Source organism: Canis aureus, chromosome 3 (assembly GCF_053574225.1).
Source record: "Canis aureus isolate CA01 chromosome 3, VMU_Caureus_v.1.0, whole genome shotgun sequence".
NCBI classification, from domain to species: Eukaryota; Metazoa; Chordata; class Mammalia; order Carnivora; family Canidae; genus Canis; species Canis aureus.
The window spans coordinates 36,090,345-36,114,704 of NC_135613.1; the positions used below are offsets into that span (position 1 = coordinate 36,090,345).

Below are 24,360 nucleotides of genomic sequence, written 5' to 3' on the forward strand. Positions count from 1 at the left end.
ATTCTCTGATTGGCCTGATGAGAATCATCAGAAGCTTATGAAATCCAGAATACCAGGCCCTGACCCAAAGCCTGCTGAATTTGAATCTCCTGAGAAGGAGCCTGAGAATCTCTATTTCACTCTAGATGGGTTTCTTAAAATGTTGAAATAGTAGAAATCCCCCAAGTAAGTTATGACTCCTCAAATACTATGTACTGGTTGAACTGACACAGTAGGTAGGGTGTCTCCATAAATACAACTGCCTACACAGAGCAGAAGTCCTTGACTATGGTCTCATTAGCATCATGATGTGTGACCACCTGGGCTTGCGAGCCCAAACCACACAAGACGGCAAAAGTAAGAATCAAAAATTGACAGGAAATCAAAAAGGGCTAAACGTGGAAAAGTCTCCCACCAGAGACAGCTATACCTCCATGGTATATCTCAAGTATGAGAGGAAGCTGGGGAAGAAGGAGCTAAGGGGGGGGGTGGGGACCCAAAACCCAAAACAAAAAGACCTTAGGCCTTTTGGACGATGAGGAAATAGAAGTTTTCAGCCATTCTGGAAAAGTCAGCATGGCTTACCTATCCTTCTGTAGGCCAAGCCATGCAAGGTGCTTGGCTGGACAGTTTACCAGTTACTGAATGAAAATCTGTTTCTGCATTCTGTGCTTCACAGGGTAGATTAAATTATCAAAACTGAGTTATTAAAAACACATATTTAGTGAACATAACAAAAGAGTAATAAAAAGGGGGAAAGTTACCTGTCGGGCTTGTTTGTTTGTGGTTACAGGTGAACTTTGAACAACACAGATTTGAACCACACGGGTCCACTCACACAGATTTTTTTCAATAAAATACAGCAGTATTATAAATGCCTATTCTCTTCCCTAGGATTTGCCTAAGAATGTTTTCTTTTCTCGAGCTCACTTTATTGTAAGAACAGTTTCTAATACATACAACATACAAAATACGTGGTAAATTGATGTTTACGTTATCAACAAGGCTTCTGGTCAACGGCAGGCTCTTAGGTTTTTGGGAAGTCAGAAGTCATATGCATTGTTCAATGATCAACTGTACTATACATTTCAAGAGGCAGGTTAACGGACACATTTGGCCAAGGAAAAATCTAGCTAGTTTCTTGGCATATTGGGTTAACTTTAGTAAGAGCATTTACTTTCCCTCCAGAATGAATACCAATATAAGCTAATTGTCAGCATTAATTCTTTGGTCAAAATAAAAAAAAAAAATCTAACAATTCATGATGAATAGTCTAACAGAAGGAATGATGGAACGACTGGGTTTCTACATCACAGGATGTCTACCAGCACAGAATCATAAAGCTGTTAGTGCCAGAAGAGGTCTAAGAAGATGATTGTGTACCTTCCCTCTATTGCAATAATAATAATAATAACCCAGGCCCAGAAAAGTCAAGCAAATTTCTTCAAAGTTATGCAGCGACAAAGTGGCACTCCAAGGCCAGAACTCCCGTTTGTAAGCTCATCACTTTTGCGGTGACTCACGGAGGTAATGTACAATGAAGAGCTAAGCAAAGTGCATGCATAAGGGAGACACTCAACAAACGTGTCAATTCCTCTCTGCCAGAAATCTGTCACAGAATGCTGGGTGGCAGCTTTACACATTAGATGTGATCCTGCCCAACCAGTCATTTTACCAATGGAAAAAAAAAAACAAAAAAAAAACAAAACGATTGAGATCCATCCATAGAAAACCAACTTGTCCACAAGCACACCACCAGATGGTGGCATTGGTCAACCTGGAACCTGAAGCTTCTGGCTGTAAGAGTCCTGATCTCTTCACTATACCACAATGCCTCTCTTCCAGAGAAAAGTGAGTAATTTAATAATAACACAAGATGATGTTATGTAGCCCATATATGGAACCAGTTCTAGGATTTTATCCATTTAACTGAAAATCAGAAAAGGCCAAGAAGGGGACCCCTGGGTGGTTCAGCAGTTTAGCGCCTGCCTTCAGGCCAGGGAGTGGTCCTGGAGTCCTGGGATCGAGCCTGCTTCTCCCTCTGCCTATGGCTCTGACCCTCTCTCTCTCTTTCTCTGTGTGTCTCTCATGAATGAATAAATAAAATCTTTAAAAAAGAAAAGAAAGAAGAAAGAAAGAAAGAAAGAAAGAAAGAAAGGCCAAGAACATTCTAGAACCACTAAATTACACAGCATGGATGCTGAGCATCCAAATTCTAATTTTTTACCTGCCTGAACTTCTTTCCCTGTTTCATCATATTCCACCCATTGACTGTCTTTCCTGGTTGGGAATGGCACATGAGTCAGGCCTTTCAGACTGATGAAGCACCTGCTTCTTCAAATACCTCCCACCCCTCTTGGTATAAGTTCAGCTCACCTACCTTCTGGCATCAAAAACCAAATGAGGAACAGTTTTTTTGAACACAAGAACCTTCCCTAAAGAGGGCTCAGGGTACACTGTGAAGACCAGTTGGCTCAAGACATCTGCTTAGTTTTAGGGGCTGCCTTCTCAGCTAGAGTCAAAATGAATGGAAATCATCCGTCTTCAACTTACTGGGCAAATGGGACATTCTCCTTTTTGAAGAGCAGCTCTATGGTCTTCACTGTATTATTACTGAATATTTATTTCATGGTCTCATCTACCTATGATCCTGAGACATGATATACGAAGATAACCACAAAACCTTCTTAAAGGGCTTCAGGTTATAAATCCGTTGCATTTATTTGCCCAAGTCTTGAGAGGTTAAAAAAAAAAAACCTTTCACATCCAAGACTTTTTCTGATCCCTACAGCAACATAGCGAAGTGGTCATTCTGCTAACCGTTTTGCAGATGAGCTAACTGAACCCAAAGGATGAAGGACCTTGAGCAAAGTCCACACAGGAAAAGCTGGACCTGCCTAAAACTGCTTAGTCCTCCAAGTGCAAGGGTTGGAAGGAGGCACTCAGTAAATATCTGGGATGAGCGACAGGAAAGAGGGAAAGCAGGGACGTAGAAGCTCAGCCCGGGTTTACCAAATCCCTACATTTTGCTACAACCATGTACTGCCGGTGTTCTTTCTATGGAACCACTGGCCCATGGGGTAAAACAGTGCCCTCAAAAATCTGTGCATTACTTAGTCTCAGAACCAGTTCCAAATCCAAACAACACTGTGGAGCAACAAGACCGTATCACTGACCAGGAGAGTTCAACCACCTTTATCCATTTGCTTTGGCGCAAATGGGTAACTTGGAAATGCAGAGAGGCAGGACCTTCTGCAAACAGCCTCGGGATTTTCTGATAAGAATCTTGAGTTTGAAAGGGAGATGGACTCCAGTCCTGCTCACTGAGAATGAGGCATCGACCCAAATCCCAAATCGACTTCAGGGTGCATCTCAGGGCCTCCCCTCTCTGACACATGGTTTTCTCACCTATGAAATGGAGATAATCTCTTCATAAAGATTATAGCAAAGAGAACACACATTTATATTAAGAAGGGGCTAAAAGAGCTTAGAAAGACAGAAGATGCTCCTCCCTTCTTGCCTGGGAACATCCTCTGCTGCTCTCCTGTCACCTGGTACACCAGAACCAATGCATGAAAACCAAGAGGCGGTACATACTATGTAATTGAAAGGAAAACAAAATCCGTTTCAAAAGGAATGTCACACAAAGATTCTTAACTGTATTTATAAAAGCAATTAGTTGGCAAAGACAGCTGTTCATCAGGAGGTAAACTCCCTTCGGTGTTCTCGGTCACCAGATTCTTTGGGCATTCAAACAAGAGTGGACTTTTATTTTTTGCTAAGAATTTAACATTCCAAGAAGGTACATGAAACAAGTTCAACTGCCTGCATATTTCCACTCACATAACACTTAATGCAGCACATCAGCTTTTATTTTTTCCAGATACAAGGGAGATGAAGCTTGGTATATATTTCTGTGAGAGAATAAACAGAAAACTATGTTTCTCTTTTTTAATATATTAGTGCCCTGTAATCCAGACCATATGATCAATAAACTGTATAAAAATTAAATCATACTGACAGTGTTAGGCAAAAAGTGAACCAAGAAGAAACAGTTTTTTAAGACTGTTGTATAGGAGATATTAAAATCACATGTCGTGTTATTAATTTTCTTTTGGAAACCAAACAGAGTTCTTCTGCATATATTTCTCAAGTATTTACCTTACAGTTTTTCCTACTAAAGGCAAGTTAGGCATTAAATTAGTGATGTTGTTTTTTTGGTCTATGCGTAGAGGAGACACTGATAATAAGTTACTTGGAAAATGACTTTGTTGACTTTTTTTTTTAATGGCAAGGATATACCCCTAAAAGAGATAGCTATAATGTGCATCATAATAAAATGCAGGGTCCAGTTACCACCTTTTTGAGGTAAACAGAATCATTTATTCAAACAGACCAACAGTGAGTAAATGTAATAAATAGCTAGGGATAGAATGTCAGCTTTCAGGGGAAACACGGGGAGAGTGGGGGCAGATGACCTGAAGTGTGCAAACATAAACGTTACTTGCACCTTCAATGCACAACAGTGTCCCTGGCTAAACTATAGCTGATGGGTGTGTCCTCCTGCAAATTCCTTCACACTTCTTTTCCCATTAATAAGAATGCACCATCTCTCGGGACTGCCTTCTGAAAGCAGAAGAGTGGAAGAGGGGAGGAGAACAATGAAACTGTACAAAGGCTGTCAGGCGTGTTCTAGATTTGCTTTCCTAATCACAAAGTAGGAGGTAGGAGGGTACTCAGCACAGGCCTGGCCGGGAAGAGTTTACCTTACCACCAACAAAACACACCAGTAAACACTGGGAAGCTCCAGACAAGTTTACAGCAAACAGCTTCAATGTGTTTAGTGTTCTCCTTGTACTCCCCCAGGACCAGGGAGGGCCTTTTAAAAATTCAATAGCTTGGCAGCAGACTTTAAATACTAATCTTCCCACTGTGCAGGATAATAAGCCAGCGGCCCACAGGAAGGCAGGCCCCCCAGTGACAATTCCTTTACATAGCATCTTAATGTCCCATTTCTATGGAGAGGTGGGAGGGGGATTTGCCACCTGAACTAGTCACCTCTTCCCTTCCACAGAGCACAACTCCACCCGCAGCTCTCTGTACCCAAAGGGGACCATTCCTACCTTTTTAATAATAATTCTAAGCGTCCCATCTTCCTTTGACTCCCAAACTTACTATGGACAGTGCAGCCGAGGGCAGAGGGACCTCAGTGAGGACCTTGCTGCAGAAAGACTCACGAGGTACAAGAGGAGGGTACCCTCGGGCCCCCTACGTCTCGGGTTCGCACAATCTGCACGGACGAATCCATTTCAAAGGGGACTTAGGTCTCCGTGCAGGAGTCTATTTTAAGGGAACTGAATTGGGAACACAGATGTTTCTTCAGTTAGCAGAGTTGGCAAAACAGCTCCTGGACCTAATCCGAGTTCTTAATGCAGGAAGGGGCCTTAGGAGAGCATCTAATTCAAGCCACTCACTCAACTGATGAGGAAACCGAGGCCCAGGAGGCAAGGAGGTGCACACCCTGCAAGCGGCAGAGTAGCAGGGCTCTAGAGGAGAAGTCCTGGGCGCTTTCCATTACACCATGAATCGCTTAAAAAATAATAATAATAATTCTACTCTGACTTCAACCTTGGAACTCCCGTAGATTCGTGTCAATAGCTTCCCCCCGCCCCCGGCAAGCTCATAAATGCTCCTCACGCCCCAGCCCCATCTTTTTTTTTTTTTTTAAGAGCCCACCGGTTCTTCGGACGGGGGCATGCAACTAGTTTGGAAAAAGTTTCTGAGACCGCAGTTAATCGTGCGCCCCAGACACGACCCTGATCTTGGGCTTCCAGTCGCAGCGCCTCAGTTTCCCAATCGGTGAAATGGGGCTCCTCATCCATCCCGCACAGAGTCGGGCCGAGGGCTGCTAGAAACTACGTCCGAGACGCCGCCTACCACCGGCACACAGTAGGCGCCCCGCGCCCGCATCAGGGCGCACCTTCCAGCCCGCCACCTGCGGGGGGAGCCGGGGAAAGCCTAGCTGCAGCCCGGCCGGGCCGAGGCGGCGGGAGCGGAAGGCTGGGGTGTTTACGCACAGCAGGCAGCGGCCCGGCGCCCCGGGAGGTCCTCGGGGGCAGCGAGCTCCGCGCCGCCCCGGCTCACGGTTCCGCCCCCCGCACCTTCCGCGGGACCTTGCAGCGGGGCCGCGCGCCGGTGGCCCGGGGGAGCCTGAGCGCGCCCCCCACGCCCGCTCCCAGGCCCGGGGAAGGGCGGGCGCCGGGGCTGGCGCTGGCGCTGGGGCTGGGGCTGGGGCTGGCGCTGGCGCTGGCGCTGGCGCTGGGGCTGGAGCTGGAGCTAGGGCCGGAGCTGGAGCTGGAGCTGGAGCTGCGGCTGGGGCTGGGGCTGGGGCCGGAGCTGGGGCTGCAGCTGAGGCCGGAGCTGGAGCTGGAGCTGGAGCTGGGGCTGCAGCTGGGGCTCGGGGTGGGGGGTGGGGGGTGGGGGTCGGGGGAGAGCTCACCCATAAAGAGGCAGAAGAGGTCGAGGCAGATGAGCAGCATCCGCTTGCTGCCGCCCTTCCTCGGGTTGTTGTTGAGCGCCGGGCTGCCGCCGTTCTTGCTCTCCGGGGCGATCGCCTTGTCGTACTTGTAGTTCTGCATGGCGCTGGCTGCGGCGCGAGCCTCGGGCCCCGCGAGGACGCCCGGCGGCGGCAGCCACACACCCGCGCGTCCGGCCCGCCTCCCGGCCGCGGCTGCTCGGGCTGCTCGGGCTGCTCGGGCTGCTCGGGGACGCTCCCCGCCGCTCCTCGGCGCTGCGCTCGCGGCCCCCGGGACGTGCGCGGGGCCGGGGAGCGGGGACTCGCTGGGCGCGCGGGGGGCGCGGGGGGCGCGGGGGGCGGGCGGCGGGCGAGCGCTCGGCCACCTTCCTCGGCGGCCGCGCACCTAATGAATGGGGAACTGCTGCGAGCCCGGCCGCCGCGGAGCGCCTGCCCCAGCTCCCAATTTGTCCTCCTCCCTCTTCCTCCTGCTGCTGCTGCTGCTGCTGCCGCCGCGGCTGCTGTTGTTGTGGTCGCCTGGGTTTGTTTCTGCACTTTTATTGCACGAGGTCCTCTTAAAAAGAGAGAGAGAGAGAGAGACAGAGGGAAAGAGAGGGACCTCCTTACTTGGCTCCGAGGAGATCCCGAAAGCACAGCCCCTTCCTTAAGCAGCCTAAGACGTAGGATAATTAAGGCCACATTTTTCCCCCACCCCCTTCCAAAAAAAAAAAAAAAAATCCTAAAAGGAAAAGTTACTCTCAAACCAGAGAATCCGGGAGCCCCTAGCGTTCAGAAACACCAAGTTGTCCCAGAAGGAAAACTATGTAAATAAAAAGAAACCTTTTCTTGCTGGCCTTGGGGTAGGACCTAAGTGGAGGCTGGAGAGCGAGCATGCATTTCTCCTCCCTTACAGATCTGGGGCTTTCGAGTATTTATTTCGCTTTGGATCGTATTATCCTGAAAATACCTCGGGAAACGCCCAGCATCAGATTCTGAGGATATGAACTTGAGACACACACACTCTGGAGGCAGACCCTGTTGATTTGAATCCTGGCTGTGGCTCTGTGCCTCAGTTTCCCTATATGTAAATGGAGATATTGGGATATACTCTTTCTCCCAAATACAGTAGTTGTGAAAACTAAGTTAGTTAATCCATGTGAGCATCTAGACCTTGAGACACATACTCTGGAGCCAGACCCTGTAGATTTGAATCCTGGCTGTGGCTCTGTGCCTCAGTTTCCCTATATGTAAATGGAGATACCGGGATATACTCTTTCTCCCAAATATAATAGTTGTGAAAACTGAGTTCGTTAATCCATGTGAGCATCTAGAACGGTGCCAGGCACATAGAAGTGCTATATATAAGGGTGAACCGTGAACTTTATTCCTGTTTCTGAGGTGAAGGCCTCCCAAGCCCTCAAGCCTCTCTGCTGGTTGAGCTGGCCTTAAGTCTGCATGTACCACCATGGGGGGTGGGGGGTCGGGGGAAGTCCAGCCCAGCAGGAGGGCTCTCTGGAGGTATCATCTTTAGCTTGGCTTCTGGGGCAAACTAATGCTTTGCTTTGGAGGCTGTAGTATTATTTCACGTTATTTTATGTGAGTTCATCTTTCTTCCAGATAGAATGCCATATAAATATCCCCAGGACATGGGTCTTCCGCTACATCTTCTATAGTGCTTACCAGAGAACTGGGCAGACAGTTGACGATAAATGGGTATTTATTCCAGGTGTCTCTTTTTGTGAATCCAGAAATAGAAATAGTTGTAGCTTTTTGATACATTTACACTGACTCTTTATGGGGTTCAGTAGACCCCATATCCAGCCACCATCAACCACTTGGCCTTTCTAGGACAGTCCTTTGGCACTTCACACCCCTGCCCTCCTACTCCCTCTGGTTATGATGCACCTCTATCCCGTCTCTAGCTGGCAAAATGCTTCTCTTGCTCTAGAGTCCCCTGAAATGTCATCTTCCCTCTGAGCCCTTCCTTGACCCTCAGACAGAATTAACTTCACCTTCAATGCTTTGTTTATAACAGGCTTGTGGCACTGATCACAGTCTGATTTGGTGTTATAGTTAGTAAAACTAGTCAGCTCTATGGATTTTCAGCTCCACGGCCTCTCCTCAGTACAGGGGTTTGGTGTCTGCTGAACTAAGTTCAAGTCCAGGCTGTGCAACAAATCCGGCTGGCAAAGAGAGGCAAAATTGCTATCTTCTGGAATCTCCAAGACAGTTTTGGAGCGGGGAGCATCCAGGTGCCTGTCAAACACAGCATTCTCAATTTAAATAGCAGCAGGTAAAAGCCAGGATAACTAAGAATAAATTCCTTAGATAACTTTTCGGTGAGAAACACCTCTCGAAATATTAAAATAGCAGAAACAATGCAATGTGATTATTGACATTTTGAAAGGAATTCAGGGATTCTAGTGTCTTTCTCTTGCCCACCCAACCTTCTTTGTAATTAGTATAATCATCCTTGAAGTTCTAAGTCACCAAACTGTATCTCTGGGACTCCAACCTAAAAGTAAATGTAAATCTTCTGGAAACTGCGGATGCCTCTCCTTTCATTGCTCCCTCCTCCTTGGCACCTGTGTCACTCAGGTGGCTGATTTTAGTCCATTCTATACTACTCTGTTGTATTATTTGAATTTTAGAGTTACTTCCCTTTACATTTCCTGTCTGCTTTTCCTTATCTGTGAAATGACTTTTATTAATTTAAGAATAAACATTTTAAAAGCCAGGCTTTTACTGTAGCTAAATGGTATTACAACTCCTCAATCTTGTTGGTCTCTAAAGTCATTGGGTAACATTGTTAACTTTCACTGGCACTAGATTGAATGGTAGGAACCAAATATTCAGGTCCTTCCGATTGAACTCAGCCACTTACTAAGAAGGCTAAAAGTCTGGTGTTCCAGGAGCAGATAAGAGGGAAAATTAATGGATGTTTAAGTAAGTTTTATATTTCCATTTACAGAGCTCTGTGGGCTATTTTTTTTTCATAACAAAAAGATTATAGTGTTAATTGATGCATATAGCTGTATGCAAACAAGTATTATATTTGGATTAATCTTCAAGGGAAGAGAATACTATAGATACTCATTAAAAATGACTTGAACAAGTCATAAGCACAGTGTCAATATCATTCTTTAGGTAATAGAAAGTCAAACCACCTAACCAGACCCATAAACCTGAAAGCCTCTTTGCTTTAACCCTAAAATGGAACAAGTAAAATGCAGTGAAGCAGAGTCCAGAGTTTAGAATCGTGTCATTTCAAAGTTTAAGTAATTACAATTCCCAGTAAACACAGGTGACCAAAATTCACACCTGAAAATGGCATCTCGTTCACTACACTAGCCTGTAGAAAAACTGGAACATCAGCAGGGATAAATGACTTTTTAAGATTAACTTATTATGTGTGGCAACAACAGCACATCATTCTTAAACAACTGATACCTCCCGAGAGATTTAAATGGCTTTCGTTTCTAAGATCTCTTGTTACCTCATAATTTTATTTCTCTTTCTCTTTAACCCCTAACATTTAATAATTAATCTTTTTTTTTTTTTTTTTTTTTTTTTTTGAAAAGGCCTGAATCGGCTCTGGAAATATTTAGGGGAAAGGTAACTGAGTGCCTTTCCGAGTGAGTGTATAGTCCAAAGGTCAAAGCAAGCCATTGAAATTCACTTAAGAAGACAGATAAGTTTTGGCTCTGAAGTACCCCCTTTATCCAGTTTCTTTAAAACCTGTACACTCCACCTCTGGTTTATACTAAATGAAAATTGCTAGCTTGCTTTTGTAAGTGCTGGATGCAGTATCAGGAGTGCTGCTGCAGGGATCCCTGGGTGGCGCAGCAGTTTGGCGCCTGCCTTTGGCCCAGGGCGTGATCCTGGAGACCCGGGATCGAATCCCACGTCGGGCTCCCGGTGCATGGAGCCTGCTTCTCCCTCTGCCTATGTCTCTGCCTCTCTCTCTCTCTCTGGGTGACTATCATAAATAAATTAAAAAAAAAATTAAAAAAAAAAAAAAAAAAAGGAGTGCTGCTGCAGGAGTGAGTAGAAGCCTCCACAATAATGCACCTAAGAAAAGGGCAGGAAGGAGCAGGGAGTTGAGGTCTGAATATCTTGGATCTGCTGTTTAACCTGAGGCAAGCTGAGCAACTTCTCTGAATCTGTTTTCTCAACTTTTACTTTCGGTTTTCATTAAATTTTGATTTAATTTCTATTTCTCTCTGATTTTGAGGACTAGAACATTAAAAATGAAAGAATACATTTTGAAAATACTTGTTACAAAATAGGCAGTGGATGAATGTTAGTTGAATGTTAAGATTTTAAGCAAAGACTTTATTTCTACGGTACACTTAATTTAAATGCAAATATTCAAGAAGTGTTGATCGACTACTAACTGCGAATATACCATTTAATTTTATTTGTCCTTCCCTAAATCCAATCATACCTTGAGATTCTTTATTCCTATTTCTTTTTTTTTATGTGCAATTTCCTGAAATTCTGAAGTAAATCAAACATGCTTAGTTTTTTAAGACTACTTAGTTACATATTTTTTACCTTCAGGATTGTTGGTGAAACCCAAGAAAAGCCTCTTGTTTAAACTAATCTTGTACAAGTAAGGGTGCATTCATTTTAAATGCACTTTCACATCTATTATTTTATCCTTACAATTCACAGAAGTAGGTGGAGTTGCTTTCATTAGCCCATTTTATAGATGAGAAAACTGGGGCAAGCCCATTTAACTGGCTAGAACTGGTTTTCCCCGTTGGTAAAATGGAAATGATTCTAACCTTAGCTCATGCAGTATAAAATAGAGCCCTTTACAGTTTCTAAAGGTATTTAGGTTCACTGATCTCATTCAAGTAGGTAAGGCAAAGATGGTTATCTTTGTTTTGGAAATAAAGGTACTAAAAAAAAAAGAAAGAAAGAAAGGTACTGAGTTCTGGAAGGAAAGGAACTTAGTTTAAGGTTGAAAGGTAAGGAGATTTTGGAAGAACCACTGGAATCCCAAGTCTCTTCATTTCTTAACCAAGATTCTTTTCTTTATATCACAAGATCTCCCCCTCAAAGGTGCTCAGACATTTCTGCTTCTTAATGGTGGGTTTACAGAGTAATTTAGGACTGCAGAATTAGCCTCCTGTCTTTATTGAGAAAGCAGAGCAGTTTGATTTTGTTTTGTCTTTTCTTACAGACTCCGAAAGGAACAACATTGTTGTACCACGTGTAGCAGAAACAGAAGATGTGGGCTCATTATTTGTTGAGCAGTTATTTGCTACAAAACCAGAGTTTTAAGAACACAAAACAGTAGTGGTACTGACTGACTGTAAAGCAGCCTGGATTGATGTCAGTATTTTTATCTTTTTACGACCAGTAGTCTTTTCTTTAGCTAGAAATTAGGACAGTTAAGAGCTGACCTCATAATAATTTAAACAATGTTGTTATTTAGAATAATAGAATCTAGAATGGATGAGGCATTTGCAAATAGCGATGTTGCAGGGTTGGTCTCTAGAAACCTTAAAACGATTGTGGCTGATACCTCAAAAGGAGACGGATGCTGCCACCTTGTGTCATTGTCGAAAAATGCTATGATTCCCAAAGTGTGAAATTGTCCTCCATGGGGGATGGGGAATGACTGGAAAGGGAATCCCAAACTTTTATATCATGCATGAAATAATAATAGTCAACAATTATTGAGATTTTCCTGACCTAGGTGTTTGTAATTCATGCAGCATAGGTGTTTACTGAGTATCTACTATGTACCAAACACTCTTTTAGGAGCTAGGGGTACAGCCATGAACAAAGCAGACAAAAATTCCTGTCCTCATTGAGCTTTTTAGGCCTCTGATTATTTTATATGTATACACCTATTTAATATTCTAAACAACTCTATAAGGAAGGTTTTCCCATTTTATGGGTGAGGTTACTGGGCCACAAGAAGATGAAGTAACTCATCTAAGATTACACAGCAACTGGGGGATAGAGCTTGGATTTGAACAGGGGCAGTCTGATACAAGAGCCATCAGGACTTTTATCTTGAATCTATGTGGTGTAAACTTTGTCCTCTGACTAATGTACACAGAGATTAGTGGTTGCCCAAGAGGTACTTTAGCTTGTGTGTCTGGGAGCAAGAGGTAGAAGGTTTTATGTGTGTGTTTATATACACATATGCGCATTTATGCATGTTATTCGCTAAATTCATATATGTACATATTCTGTATACAGATGTACTATATGAATATATGTATATTCACTGTATATAAATATTTATTCACTCATTTAATCACTCATCAAATTTTCATGAGCACCTATTCTATACTAGAGTTCATGGAAGGTGCTAGAGATAACCAAATTAAAGCCTATGCTCTGGGCAGCCCAGGTGGCTCAGCGGTTTATTGCCGCCTTTGGCCCAGGGCATGATCCTGGAGACCTGGGATTGAGTCCCATGTCGGGCTCCCTGCGTGGAGCCTGCTTCTCCCTCTGCCTGCCTGTATCTCTGCCTCTCTCTCTCTCTCTCTCTCTATGTCTCTCATGAATAAATAAATAAGATCTTAAAAAAAAAAAAAAACCCTATGGTCCCTTTCTTCAAATGACTCATTTTTAGCAGGAGAAAAACATAAACAAATGCTTGCAATATTATCATGGCACTTACCACATTTTACTGCAGAGACTTAGTTGGTTTCTCCAAAAGACAATCATCTCCTTCGTGTCTGGCATGGTACATAATAAGCCTTTAATAGGAGTTGTTGAATGAATGACTAGCTGACAGTTGTAAGCTCCACATTCAGCCATCAAGGAAAGTTTCATGCAGCAGATAAGTCATGGCTACATTATTAAGTTGGAAAAGGTATGTGATAACTCAAGTACATAGAAACAAAAGTGTAAAACTTCTACTTTGCCCCATACATGAAACTTAATCCTAGATGAATCATTGACATAAAAATGAATGACAAAACACAGCTTTTAGGATAAACCAAAGGAGAACATATTCAGGAACTTGGAATAAGCAAAGATTTCTCATATAGGAATAAAAAGCATTAATGACAAAAGAAGAGATATAAATTGAAGCTCATGAAAATTCAGAACTTATATGTATAAAGTACATCTGACATTACCACACAATGGTCGGCATACTAAATTTATCCTGCTACATAGCTTTGTACAGCCGGGGAGCTCAAAATGGTTTCTACATTTTCGCAGGGTTGAAAAAAGTCAAAAGAACCATATGTAATGATATGGGAAATGTACATGAAATTCAACATTTCAGTGTCCATAAATAAAGTTTTATTGGAATACAACCATGCTTATTCATTTAATGTATGGCTGTCTACAGCTGCTTTTGTGTTACATTAGCAGAGTTGAGTAGTAGCAACAGAGATCACAAAGGCCTGCAAAGTCTAAAATAATTGCCATCTGGCCCTTTATAGAAAAAGTTTGCTGATGGCTAAAATACACAAATGAGAAAATGGAAAGGCAATTAGGGTGGATTAGGAAAAGACATATATTTACAAAGAGGATTCATATCCAAGATATATAAAGGACTACAAATGAACTGGGAAAATACAGAAACCCCAATTTTTTTTAAAAAGTTGGTTGGAGGGGAGAAGGGGTGCCTGGGTGGTTCAGCTGGTTAAGCATTCGACTTAACCGAGCAATCTTAGCTTGGTTCTTGATCTCAGAGTCATGAGTTCAAGCCCCATGTTGGGCTCCATGCTGGACATGGAGCCTACTTAAAAAAAAAAAAAAAAAGTTGAAAGGAGGAAGAAAAAGCCTTCAGTAAGCACTCCATAAGAGGATATACAAGCAAAGACAAAATACTCACTGTCATTAGTCATTAAAGAAATGCAAATTAAGACCCAATTAAATGTCACTATCTATTTATCAGAATACTACAATGAAAAATCCTGACACTGTCAAGTGTTGGTGAGGATGGGAACTAGCTGGAGTGAAAATTGGTATAACTACTTTGGAAAAGCCTTTGGCAGTATGTGCTAACACTAAACATATGCCTATCCTATGGCCCAGCAATGACACACCTAGGGATGTGCCCAACAAAGGCAAGGGCATAGGTCCACCAAACACTTGTATGAGATGATTCCTGGCAGCTTTATTCATGGTAGCTCACAAATGGAAGTAACACAAGCAACCATCCAAAACAGAATGACTATATTATGTATTACACAGTAGGATAATATGCAGTGTTGAAAAGGAATGAACCGCCTCTACACTGAGGAGCATGGAATCTCTCAAACATAATGTTTAAAAAAAAAGAACTGATATGAGAATGCATACCATATTGCTTTATAAGAGTATGAAAACAGGCACCTATTCTATGGTGCTACAACTCAGAATAGTGGTCACCTTTGGGGAGAGGTTATTGACTGGGCAGAGGTACGTGAAAGCTTTCTGGGTGCTTGATTTGGGTGGTGCTTACATGAGCATAAACATATATAAAATTTGATAGTACAAAATCAATATATGGACATAAAAGTTTTATACTTCCCTGCTTGTATGTTATGCCACAGTAGAGACTTAAACTATAAAAAGATAGCCAAAGTAGGAGAAAATGAACTAAGGAAGGGAACTGCTCTGTATGGTTTGGAGGGAAAGAGGGAGAAATGGAAGAATTTCTTCAATTTTCCAGATTGTTATCATTAATTAAATTTATCTATTTGATGTTTGGCCAACAGGCAGTTTTAATAACTATTCTGAAAATTTAACTTACGTAGGTTTCCCAGCTCCAAAACAGTTGCCAGTGCCACCTTGCCTTTGGACCACATGAATGGCTATGGCCATATGAACATCTCACCCTCAGATCGTTCTTAGTCATCTTCTGCACTTAGGCCTGCATAGGCACTGCCTTCCCAGAACATGCATCTACAAGACAACTTTTAACCTGGAAAAAAAAAAAAAAAAAAAAGATGGAGAATGTGAGGGAGCCCATAATGAAGGCAAAGTAGAACTAAGACATCTTTACTGAGTATAGTGGACTGGAATGGTCACCTATAAAAAGATATGTTGATATCCTAATTTTTAAAAATATTTTATTTATTTATTCATGAGAGACACAGAGAGAAGCAGAGACATAGCCAGAGGGAGAAGCAGGTTCCATGCATGGACCCCAATGTGGGACTGGATCCCAGGACCCCAGGATCACGACCTGATCCGAAGGGAGACGTTCAACCACTGAGCCTCCCTGTTTATGTCCTAATTGTCAGAACTTGTGAATGTGATCTTATTTGGAAGAAGGGTCTCTGCAGATGTAATTAAGGATCTTGAGATGAGATCATTCTGAATTATGCAGGTGGGACCTGAATCCAATGACAAGTCTCCTTCTCAGACACAGAAGAGAAAACATGGGCGACATGCAAGAAAAGACCCTGTGAGGGTGGAGGCAGAGATGACATTGATGCAGACAGAAAACACTGGGGCAGCCACCAGAAGCTGGAAGAGTCCAAGAAGGGATTCTCTCCAAAAGCCCTCACAGGGAGTGCAGTCAAGCTGGATTTTGGATTTCTGGCCTCCAGAACTGTGAGAGAACACATTTTTGTTGTTTTATGCCACCCAGTTTTTAGTAATCTGTTGAAGTAGCCCTTACAAATGCATACACTGTTGTTTATGTACCCATTTGGTGACATTTGGGTTGCTTCTATTTCTTAGTTATTACAAATGAGGCTGCTAAAAACATTTGAAGGGATTTTAGCCTTTACAAGAAGTAAAATGAAAGAAACTCACTTTTAGAGCTGGGACCAGAGGAGTGGCGACCTGACTTAAGTTTTAAAAGAATCATCATGGCTGTTTGAGACTAGACTGGGTGTGGACAAAGGTAGAAGCAGACCTTTGGAGACCATTACAAGTATTCTGAGAGGGGAACAGTGTGGACTGATTTAAGGTGGTAATGGTGGAGTGGAGAAGGTGGTGAGAGAGATCAGGTTCTGGAGATATTTCGAAGGTAGAACCAATCGGATTTGTTGACAAAATGGATAAGAGTTGGGAGAAAAAGAGAGACATCAATAATGACTCTGAGGTGTTTAGCCTGAGTAACTGGATAGATAAAGTTGCTTTCAACAGAAAGGAGAAAGACAGAGTGAAGCATACCTGTGGAGGGAAGATCAGGAGCTCAGGTTTAGACACATAAACTTAAAAATATCTATTATGTATTCAGGATGTTATGTGGACAAATAAGTATGTTTTGTAATTTTATTACACTAAATAGCATATTACTAATTTAATTTATTTATTCAGTAAATAATTAGTGAATTTTATGTAAGGCACAACTGTGGATATCCAATGAAGATAATCTAACACTGTTCATGTCTCAGACAGTATTCTACGTATTACCAGTCATCAGCGAAAGCAGTATGGAGTCTGGAGACATGAGTATTAGTTCTTTCTCTGCTCCAAATCATTACCTGATCTTGGGCAAGTATCTTCATTAATCTGTGCCTCAGTTTCTTTGACTTTAAAATGGGGGATTGTACAAGATGATAGTCAAGATGCCCTCCACCCAGCCCTAAAAATTCTTCAATTTGCTCATCTAATTGAAACCTATTTTTCCTCAGGTGATATCATTTCCTTGGAACTTTCCTGGAAAAGGCAGCTATTTTTCCTTCTTCTGGTAATTCACGGGACAAAGAAAAAGTTGGTTGGTTTATAGATAGACAGTCCCAACTTACAATGGTTCAACTTATGATTTTTCAACTTCATGATGAGATGAAAGTGATATGCATTCCGTAAAAGCATACTTCAGATTTTGAATTTTGATCTTTTCCTGGGCTAGCTGCACATAGTACGATGCTTTCTTATGATGCTGGGCAGGAGTGGTGAGCCACAGCTTCCAATCAACCCCGGGATCACAAGGATGAATACTCAATACTCTTACAACCATACTAGTTTTCCTTTCTGTATAGAATTCAATAAATTACATGAGATATTCAATAGTTTATTATAAACACCTTATTTATGAAATAAGCTTTATGTTAGATGATTATGTCCAGTTGTAGGCTAGTGTAAGAGTCTGAGCATGTTGAAGTTAGACAAGGCTAAGCTATGATGTTCAATAGGATATGCATATATTTGTTAAGATTTATTTATTTATTTATTCATGAGAAACACAGAGAGAGAGAGAGAGAGGCAGAGACACAGGCAGAGGGAGAAGCAGGCTCCATGCAGGGAGCCTGATGTGGGAATCGATCCCTGGTCTCTGGGATCACTCCCTGGGCCAAAAGCAGGCGCCAAACTGCTGAGCCACCCAGGCGTCCCTTAAATTTTTCTTTAAAAATTAAATGAATCTCGGATCCCTGGGTGGCGCAGCGGTTTAGCGCCTGCCTTTGGCCAGGGCGCGATCCTGGAGACCCAGGGTCGAATCCCACGTCGGGCTCCCAGTGCATGGAGCCTGCTTCTCCCTCTGCCTGTGTCTCTGCCTCTCTCTCTCTCTGTGTGGCTATCATAAATAAATAAAAATTTAAAAAATTTAAGTGAATCCTTAAAAATTATTATTGTAAGAGTAATATGTATGTAATGTAGAGAAAAATGAAAATTATATTGCCTCTGCTAATTTCTCATAACTCTATACTCACCTGTCTGGTATGGCATTTGTAACATTCCACCAGTTATTACAGTTACTTGTGTGCTTAGAGATGATATATTTCAGGAGGTCAGTAATTGTGCTCTACTCATTTTTACAGTTCCCATAGTATTAGTTCAATGCCTTGTCAATGACAGCACCCCAGAAATGTATACTGAATTAATAAATGAGTCAACAAACCAACTATAATAATTTTTTTAAAAATTTAACATACAATAAAATAAGATTTCTCTTCTGATGTCTGTGGGTGGTTTTTGCTCTTTTGAGCTTTTATGTAATATTGTTATATCTCCTTTGCTTTTTTAAAATATTTTATTTATTTATTTATTTATTTATTTATTTATTTATTTATTTGAGACGTGCATGAGTGGTGGGGGTTGGGGGATGCAGAGGAGGAAAGAATCTCAAGCAGACCATCCCCTGAGCATAGAGCCTGACATATGGCTGGATGAGGGGTTAGACCTTACAACCCTGAGATCATGACCTGAGCTGAAACCAAGAGTTGGTTGCTTAACCAAATGAGCCGCCCAGGTATCCCATACCTGCTTTAATTTTATACACACCTATGAGGTCATTGAATTTCTTCTGGCATAGGCAAGATATTCCTGACTTTTTTAAAAAAGTAAATAATGGAAAAATTATAGCATTTATATTCAGCATTTTGAATCCCAAGTGTGTCGCTAAGTGGTTATGTGACTTTTTGGTCAAGTTGCTGTGTCTCCCGAAACCTCAATTCCAGATTTGATACACTGAGAATTGCAGATGTTATACCCAGGTTGGTATGGGAATACAATGGGATAATGAATGTGGAAATCCTTTGAAGACTGAAATGATTCTTTTTTTTTTTTTTAAGATTTATGTATTTATTAGAGACAGAGAAAGCACAAAGTGGGGGAGGGACAGAAGGAGAGAGAATCTCAATCAGGCTCCATGCTCAGCCCCCACTCAGGGCTCAATCTCATGACTCTGAGATCATGACCTGACCCGAAATCAAGAGTCAGACGCTCAACAGACTGAGTCACCCAGGTGCCCTTGAAGTGACTCTGTTGAAAAATAATCTTTAAAATATTCTGAGAAGATATACTATTATTATGTTATTTATACTATTAAAGTGATCAAAGTTCTTCAATGGAAGAGTTTAGCAGACTCCTCGTTCAATGCTAGGACTTGATAGGAATGTGAGTTCAGAGGTCTGCTCTGGTATTTCCAAAGAAGACAGAGAACTATTCCTGTAAAACATTTGGAAATGTATGTAATATTAGGGCCACTATGTGTGGCTGCATGATTTCAGGATCTCCATTCATGAGGGTCTCTGTGAAGCCCCCTGACTCTGTGTAGCAGGATGGTCATGGTTCACCATGCAGTTACGAAATGAATGGAAAGCCTAAGTGTGGAACACCTAATAAATTCCATGAGTGTTTCAGGAGATATATTAATAATGAATTCCTAAACTGTCTACATTACTCTTTATCATTACTAATAGTAAAAACATGAAGAAAAAGTGTTGAGACAAATATAAGAAGACATTACATTAAGAGGCTACAGGTAACTAGAGATAAAGTGAGAGGTGTGGATATAGACAGATGCATCCTTCCTTGGCCTAAGTGCTTCCCATCATTTTATTAATGTAAGTCTGGGTCTCATTCTTCAATAAGAGGTGTTTTAAAACAAAGGTACAGTCATACTGTGTTAAAAAGTCTATGTCTCAGTGCTGTAGTTTTCATCTCCATGACTTATTTATTTTGTTGTTTTTATTTATTTGTTTGTTTGTTTATTTTTATTGGAGTTCAGTTTGACTTATCTATTTTGTAACTGAAGTTTGTACCTCTTAATCCCCTTTATCTAGTTCACCCATCCCCCACCCCCCTCCCCTCTGGTAACCACCAGTTTGTTCTCTGTACTTAAGTCTGTTTTTATTGTGGTTTGTCTCTTTTTTTCCTTTGTTCATTTGTCTTGTTTCTTAAATTCCATATATGAGTGAAATCATATGGTATTTGCCTTTTTCTGCCTGACTTACTTCACTTAGTGTAATATCCTCTTGGTCCATCCATGTTGTTGTAAACGGCTAGATCTCATTAAGATTGCGATAATGTGGTCTGGTGTCAGATGATGACTACATTTATTGTGGTGAGCACTGAGTAATGCAGAGATTTGTTGAATCATTTTTTTGAACCTGAAACTAACCTAACATTGTATATTAATTATACTTCAATAAAAATTATATATCCCAATGAACAAACCATAATATCTAAAAAATACATGCAAACATATTACATAGGTATTTTTAAATACATAAATACTGCACTACACAACTTTTCTTATGTGACATAACTGTTATGCTTACTTAATAGTTTGTCTCACCAATGTAGCTATTCATTCAAATAAACATCAATTGAATATTGACTCCTGTTAAGTCCTAGGAATAAAAATTCTCCTCAAGATGCTCACAGATATTCACTGTGGGTCCTAAGCCTCCCAAGAAAGCATGAAGTAAACTGTAAATGTGATTATGTGGAATCTAGCATGCGGGTGTTTAAGCCTCAAAAGTAAGAGGAAGAAAGAGGAAGGAAGGAAGGAAGGAAGGAAGGAAGGAAGGAAGGAAGGAAGGAAGGAGAGAGAAAGAAAGAGAAAGAAAGAAAGAAAGAAAGAAAGAAAGAAAGAAAGAAAGAAAGAAAGAAAGAGATCATCCCTAATTTCATGGGGGTAAAATCAGCTTCAGGTAGGAAAGAATTAAGACACATGAATCAATTTGGGGCTGAAGTTGATCTTTCCATAAGAGGTATTGTTTCAAGTAGGACTTTGACTTACTATCAAATGTGTTTCATCCCAGCCAACAAGAAAAAAACTCATAAAGCTCTTTGTGAGCCAAATAGAAAGCCATAACTGCTGAAAGGAGAGACCCTTTTCATTCCTGGCCATGGCCACTGACACCAGGAAGGGATGAAGCAGCACTTCAGGAATAAGCCCACCAAGGGCCAAAGCAGCAGGACCACCAAGATGAAAACTACATCGAGGAGCCCAGGGAAACAGGCGAATGCCTGGAGACCTGGAATCCTAGCCACTTAACTAGGAAAGGATAATAATATTAAAAGTAGTCCCAGGACACCTGGGTGGCTCAGGGGTTGAGCTTCTGCCTTTGGCTCAGGGCCTGATACCAGGATCAAGTCCCACATAGGGCTCCCCATAGGGAGCCTACTTCTCTCTCTCTCTCTCTCTCTCTCTCTCTCTCATGAATAGATAAATAAATCTTAAAAAAAAAAAAAGGTAGTCCCATAGTAACAAGAAGGAAAGTTTGCATAAAGAGCTTTTGTTGTCTCTCAGTCTCTTATAAGAATGCTAAGCCTGTTTACCTTAATAAAATAAAAGGTCTTCCCTTTTTTATAATATTATTTAAACTCAATTTCCCATTGTTTTTAATTCAGCTAGTATGATAGTAATAAAGAAGGCATTATTTTGTAGTTGAATCTGGGCAAGGTATTTTGTCTGATGCCCTAAACTTTGGGTTGGAATGGAGAAAACTATCCCAGGGTAGTCACATGTTAAAGTTTATGTATGCCCTTGGACATTCTTTCTAGTCATCCTCCTAGGATAATTAGTAGTTACTCAGATTCCAGCATTTGATACAGAAACTCTCTCTTAAAGTAGGGAAGGAAACTCAGAACAAAATATTAGGGCTAATGTCTGAGGAAGTTTCTTAACCCTTAATAGGCATGTGTTTGAGGTTTTAATTTTGGAGGAAAGTGCATGTCTTCCCTGAATTACCTAAATGATTCACTTGATTACACTTACCTAAATGATTCACTTGATTACACTTGATATTGCGAGTGTGGAGTCAGATAGGCTGTAGTACTTGCTAGCATGTGTGATCATGGCCAAGTTACCTCAGCTCCCTGTCCTTAAATTTCCTGATCTGTAAAATAAGAAGAGTTAGCTTGGTTTTATAGCGTTCTCGCACAGATAAATATAGAATGTACATTGAAATAAAATGCTCCGTTCATGGTAACTGTTTTATAATTCAGTACTGTTTCACGTTTGGTAACTAACTGAAATGCTCGAATTTCTAAAATGTATAGACAAAAGAGAAAAATAAATGTATTATTCTGTATCAGGCAAATAGATACTTCAAAACAAAAAGAATGAAAGACAAAAAACACAAGACTGAGAGCTCATGTAAGCCAATAAAAATCTTTGTCTGAAAAAGCTTGAGAGGTTGTCTAAATTTTTCCTAGGCTTTGTCATCTGACCTCTAGATCATTTGATCGCATCTAAGCAGGAGGAAGAGTGATAGAATCTAAACCCCTCCTCTTTGCAATGTACAAGTTGCAAAACTGGTCTGAGGCTTGGGATTGGGAGGCCAGGACATGCAAGCACAATGGAATTAGCAATTTGCTATGAAGTTGTATCCTACAGATTGTCTTACAGGGGATGATGAAAAGCTGAGGGCAATTAACAATAGAAAATTAGCTGTGAAGGCCAAAGAGCATCTTTGGTATCCTAGAGACCCCTTTTCTCTTGTAATGAGAAGCAGAAAAAGCTAAAAACTAAACTCAGAATTGAATAGATTTCCTAGCCTCAAAAACAATTGAATACATAATGCAAGAAGATTACGCCACTGTCAGGGCCCTGGTTGGGAAACCTGGGAATCCTGACACATGAAATAAGGATATCTGCATATTTCTTGAAGATTTTTGTTCTACAGACTTACCTAAATCCTCAGAGCCTGCAAAGGTAGCCTACTTCTCCTCATTATGAGTAATACTGTCTTCATAGAGGAAGATATTCTAGACACCATTCCTCCACAGTGCAACTGGGCCCAAACCACCAAGTTAATAGGAGTGACAGCCACGTTCATGTTGAGCCTGATAAGGGAGAACAGAGCCTATACACCACAGGAGCTGTGAGAATCAGATTTTCCACATGGAACCAAGGCGTACCTGAGTGACTGGATCTTGAGAATATCTTATCAAAGGGGCTGAAACTTAAGACTGAATAAAGTAGAGTTTATTGACTTGGGGGAACTCTCTTGAGATACTGGGTTGAGTACCCTTCCAAGACACTCAATGGACAGTACAAATTCAATGCAACACTGGCAGAGGAAAGCGGTGGCTTATGCTGAACTAAGTTGAAATGCTTGAATTTTTGTAATTCAATGAGCAGAAAGAATGCAAAGTTCAGGCAATGAGCACACTTGAGTAGACCTATCATGTGAGGCTGAAAAACCCATCAGAGGATTTTGTTCCATGGAAGTCCCATGGATCATGCAATTTACCAAGGCCATCAGGTATAGGTCAGTGAGAAGCATCAGCATCACTAAGAAGTCTAGTGGTGGCTCTCTTGAAGACAAGTAGTAGTATTTAACTACCAGAAGCCAATGGTTCACAATGATCGTAATGATGGGCCAAACCCTTGGCCTGCAGGGTTGTAGAGATGGTTAGTAGATCACAGTGTCCCTAGGGCAATATCAATAGGCAAAAAAAAAAAAAAGGCTGCTTTATGTCTCCAATCAAAAGAAAGCAAGAATGGATATGGAGCACCTGGGTGGCTGAGTTGGTTTAGCATTCAACTTTTGATTTCATATCAGGTCATGGTCTCAGGGTCATGAGATCAAGCTCTGCACTCAACATAGAATATGCTTGAGATTCTCTCTCTCCCTCTTCCTCTGGTCCTCTCCCTGCTCACACACTATCTTTCTATAAATAAACAAACAAACAAACAAAATCTTTAAAATAATAATAATAAAAAAGAAAGAAAGAATGGATAAACAGAGGACTGCAGAAAGTTTTCTTAATAAAAATTCATGATTCCTTGTTCAGTTTCTAGACCTGTGCCAGGTACAAAATTTGGGTCCATTTTATCTTATTTTTTATTTTTAAAAATATTTTATTTATTTATTCATGAAAGACACACAGAGAGAGGCAGAGACATAGGCAGAGGGAGAAGCAGGTTCCCTGTGGGGAGCCTGATATGGGACTCGATCCCAGGACTCCAGGATCGTGACCTGAGCCGAAGGCAGACACTCAACCGCTGACCCACCCAGGTGTCCCTGGAGTCCATTTTAGTATAGGTGCAAGTCATAAGATAGAAACTACACTGTGATTTAAACAAGGGAAGTTCAATGTAAAAAAAATGATAGAAAAGTAACTATAAGATATATATAGACCTTGGAGCAGAGAAAGAGTAAGCAAGGCAGGGACAAACATATACAGGAGTTCAGACCTCACTGGAGAAAGCAGAGTTGCAGTTCACTGGATAGTGAAAAATTCTCTGACTTTTCAGATCAGAG

General features: G+C 41.5%; 1 protein-coding gene across 2 annotated transcripts in view; it reads right to left on the reverse strand.

Moving 5' to 3' along the window:
• Positions 1 to 6,713, reverse strand: part of PLPP3 (phospholipid phosphatase 3) — an 81,911-nt gene extending 75,198 nt beyond the window's left edge. The window contains exon 1 of one of the 2 annotated variants that reach the window (XM_077891915.1): positions 6,479 to 6,713. In XM_077891915.1, the coding sequence (XP_077748041.1) occupies positions 6,479 to 6,617 (139 nt within the window). In that variant the 5' untranslated portion in view covers positions 6,618 to 6,713. The remainder of the gene's footprint in view (positions 1 to 6,478) is intronic. The other variant, XM_077891914.1, reaches the window with a different exon arrangement.
• Between the last annotated feature and the right edge of the window lie 17,647 nt (positions 6,714 to 24,360).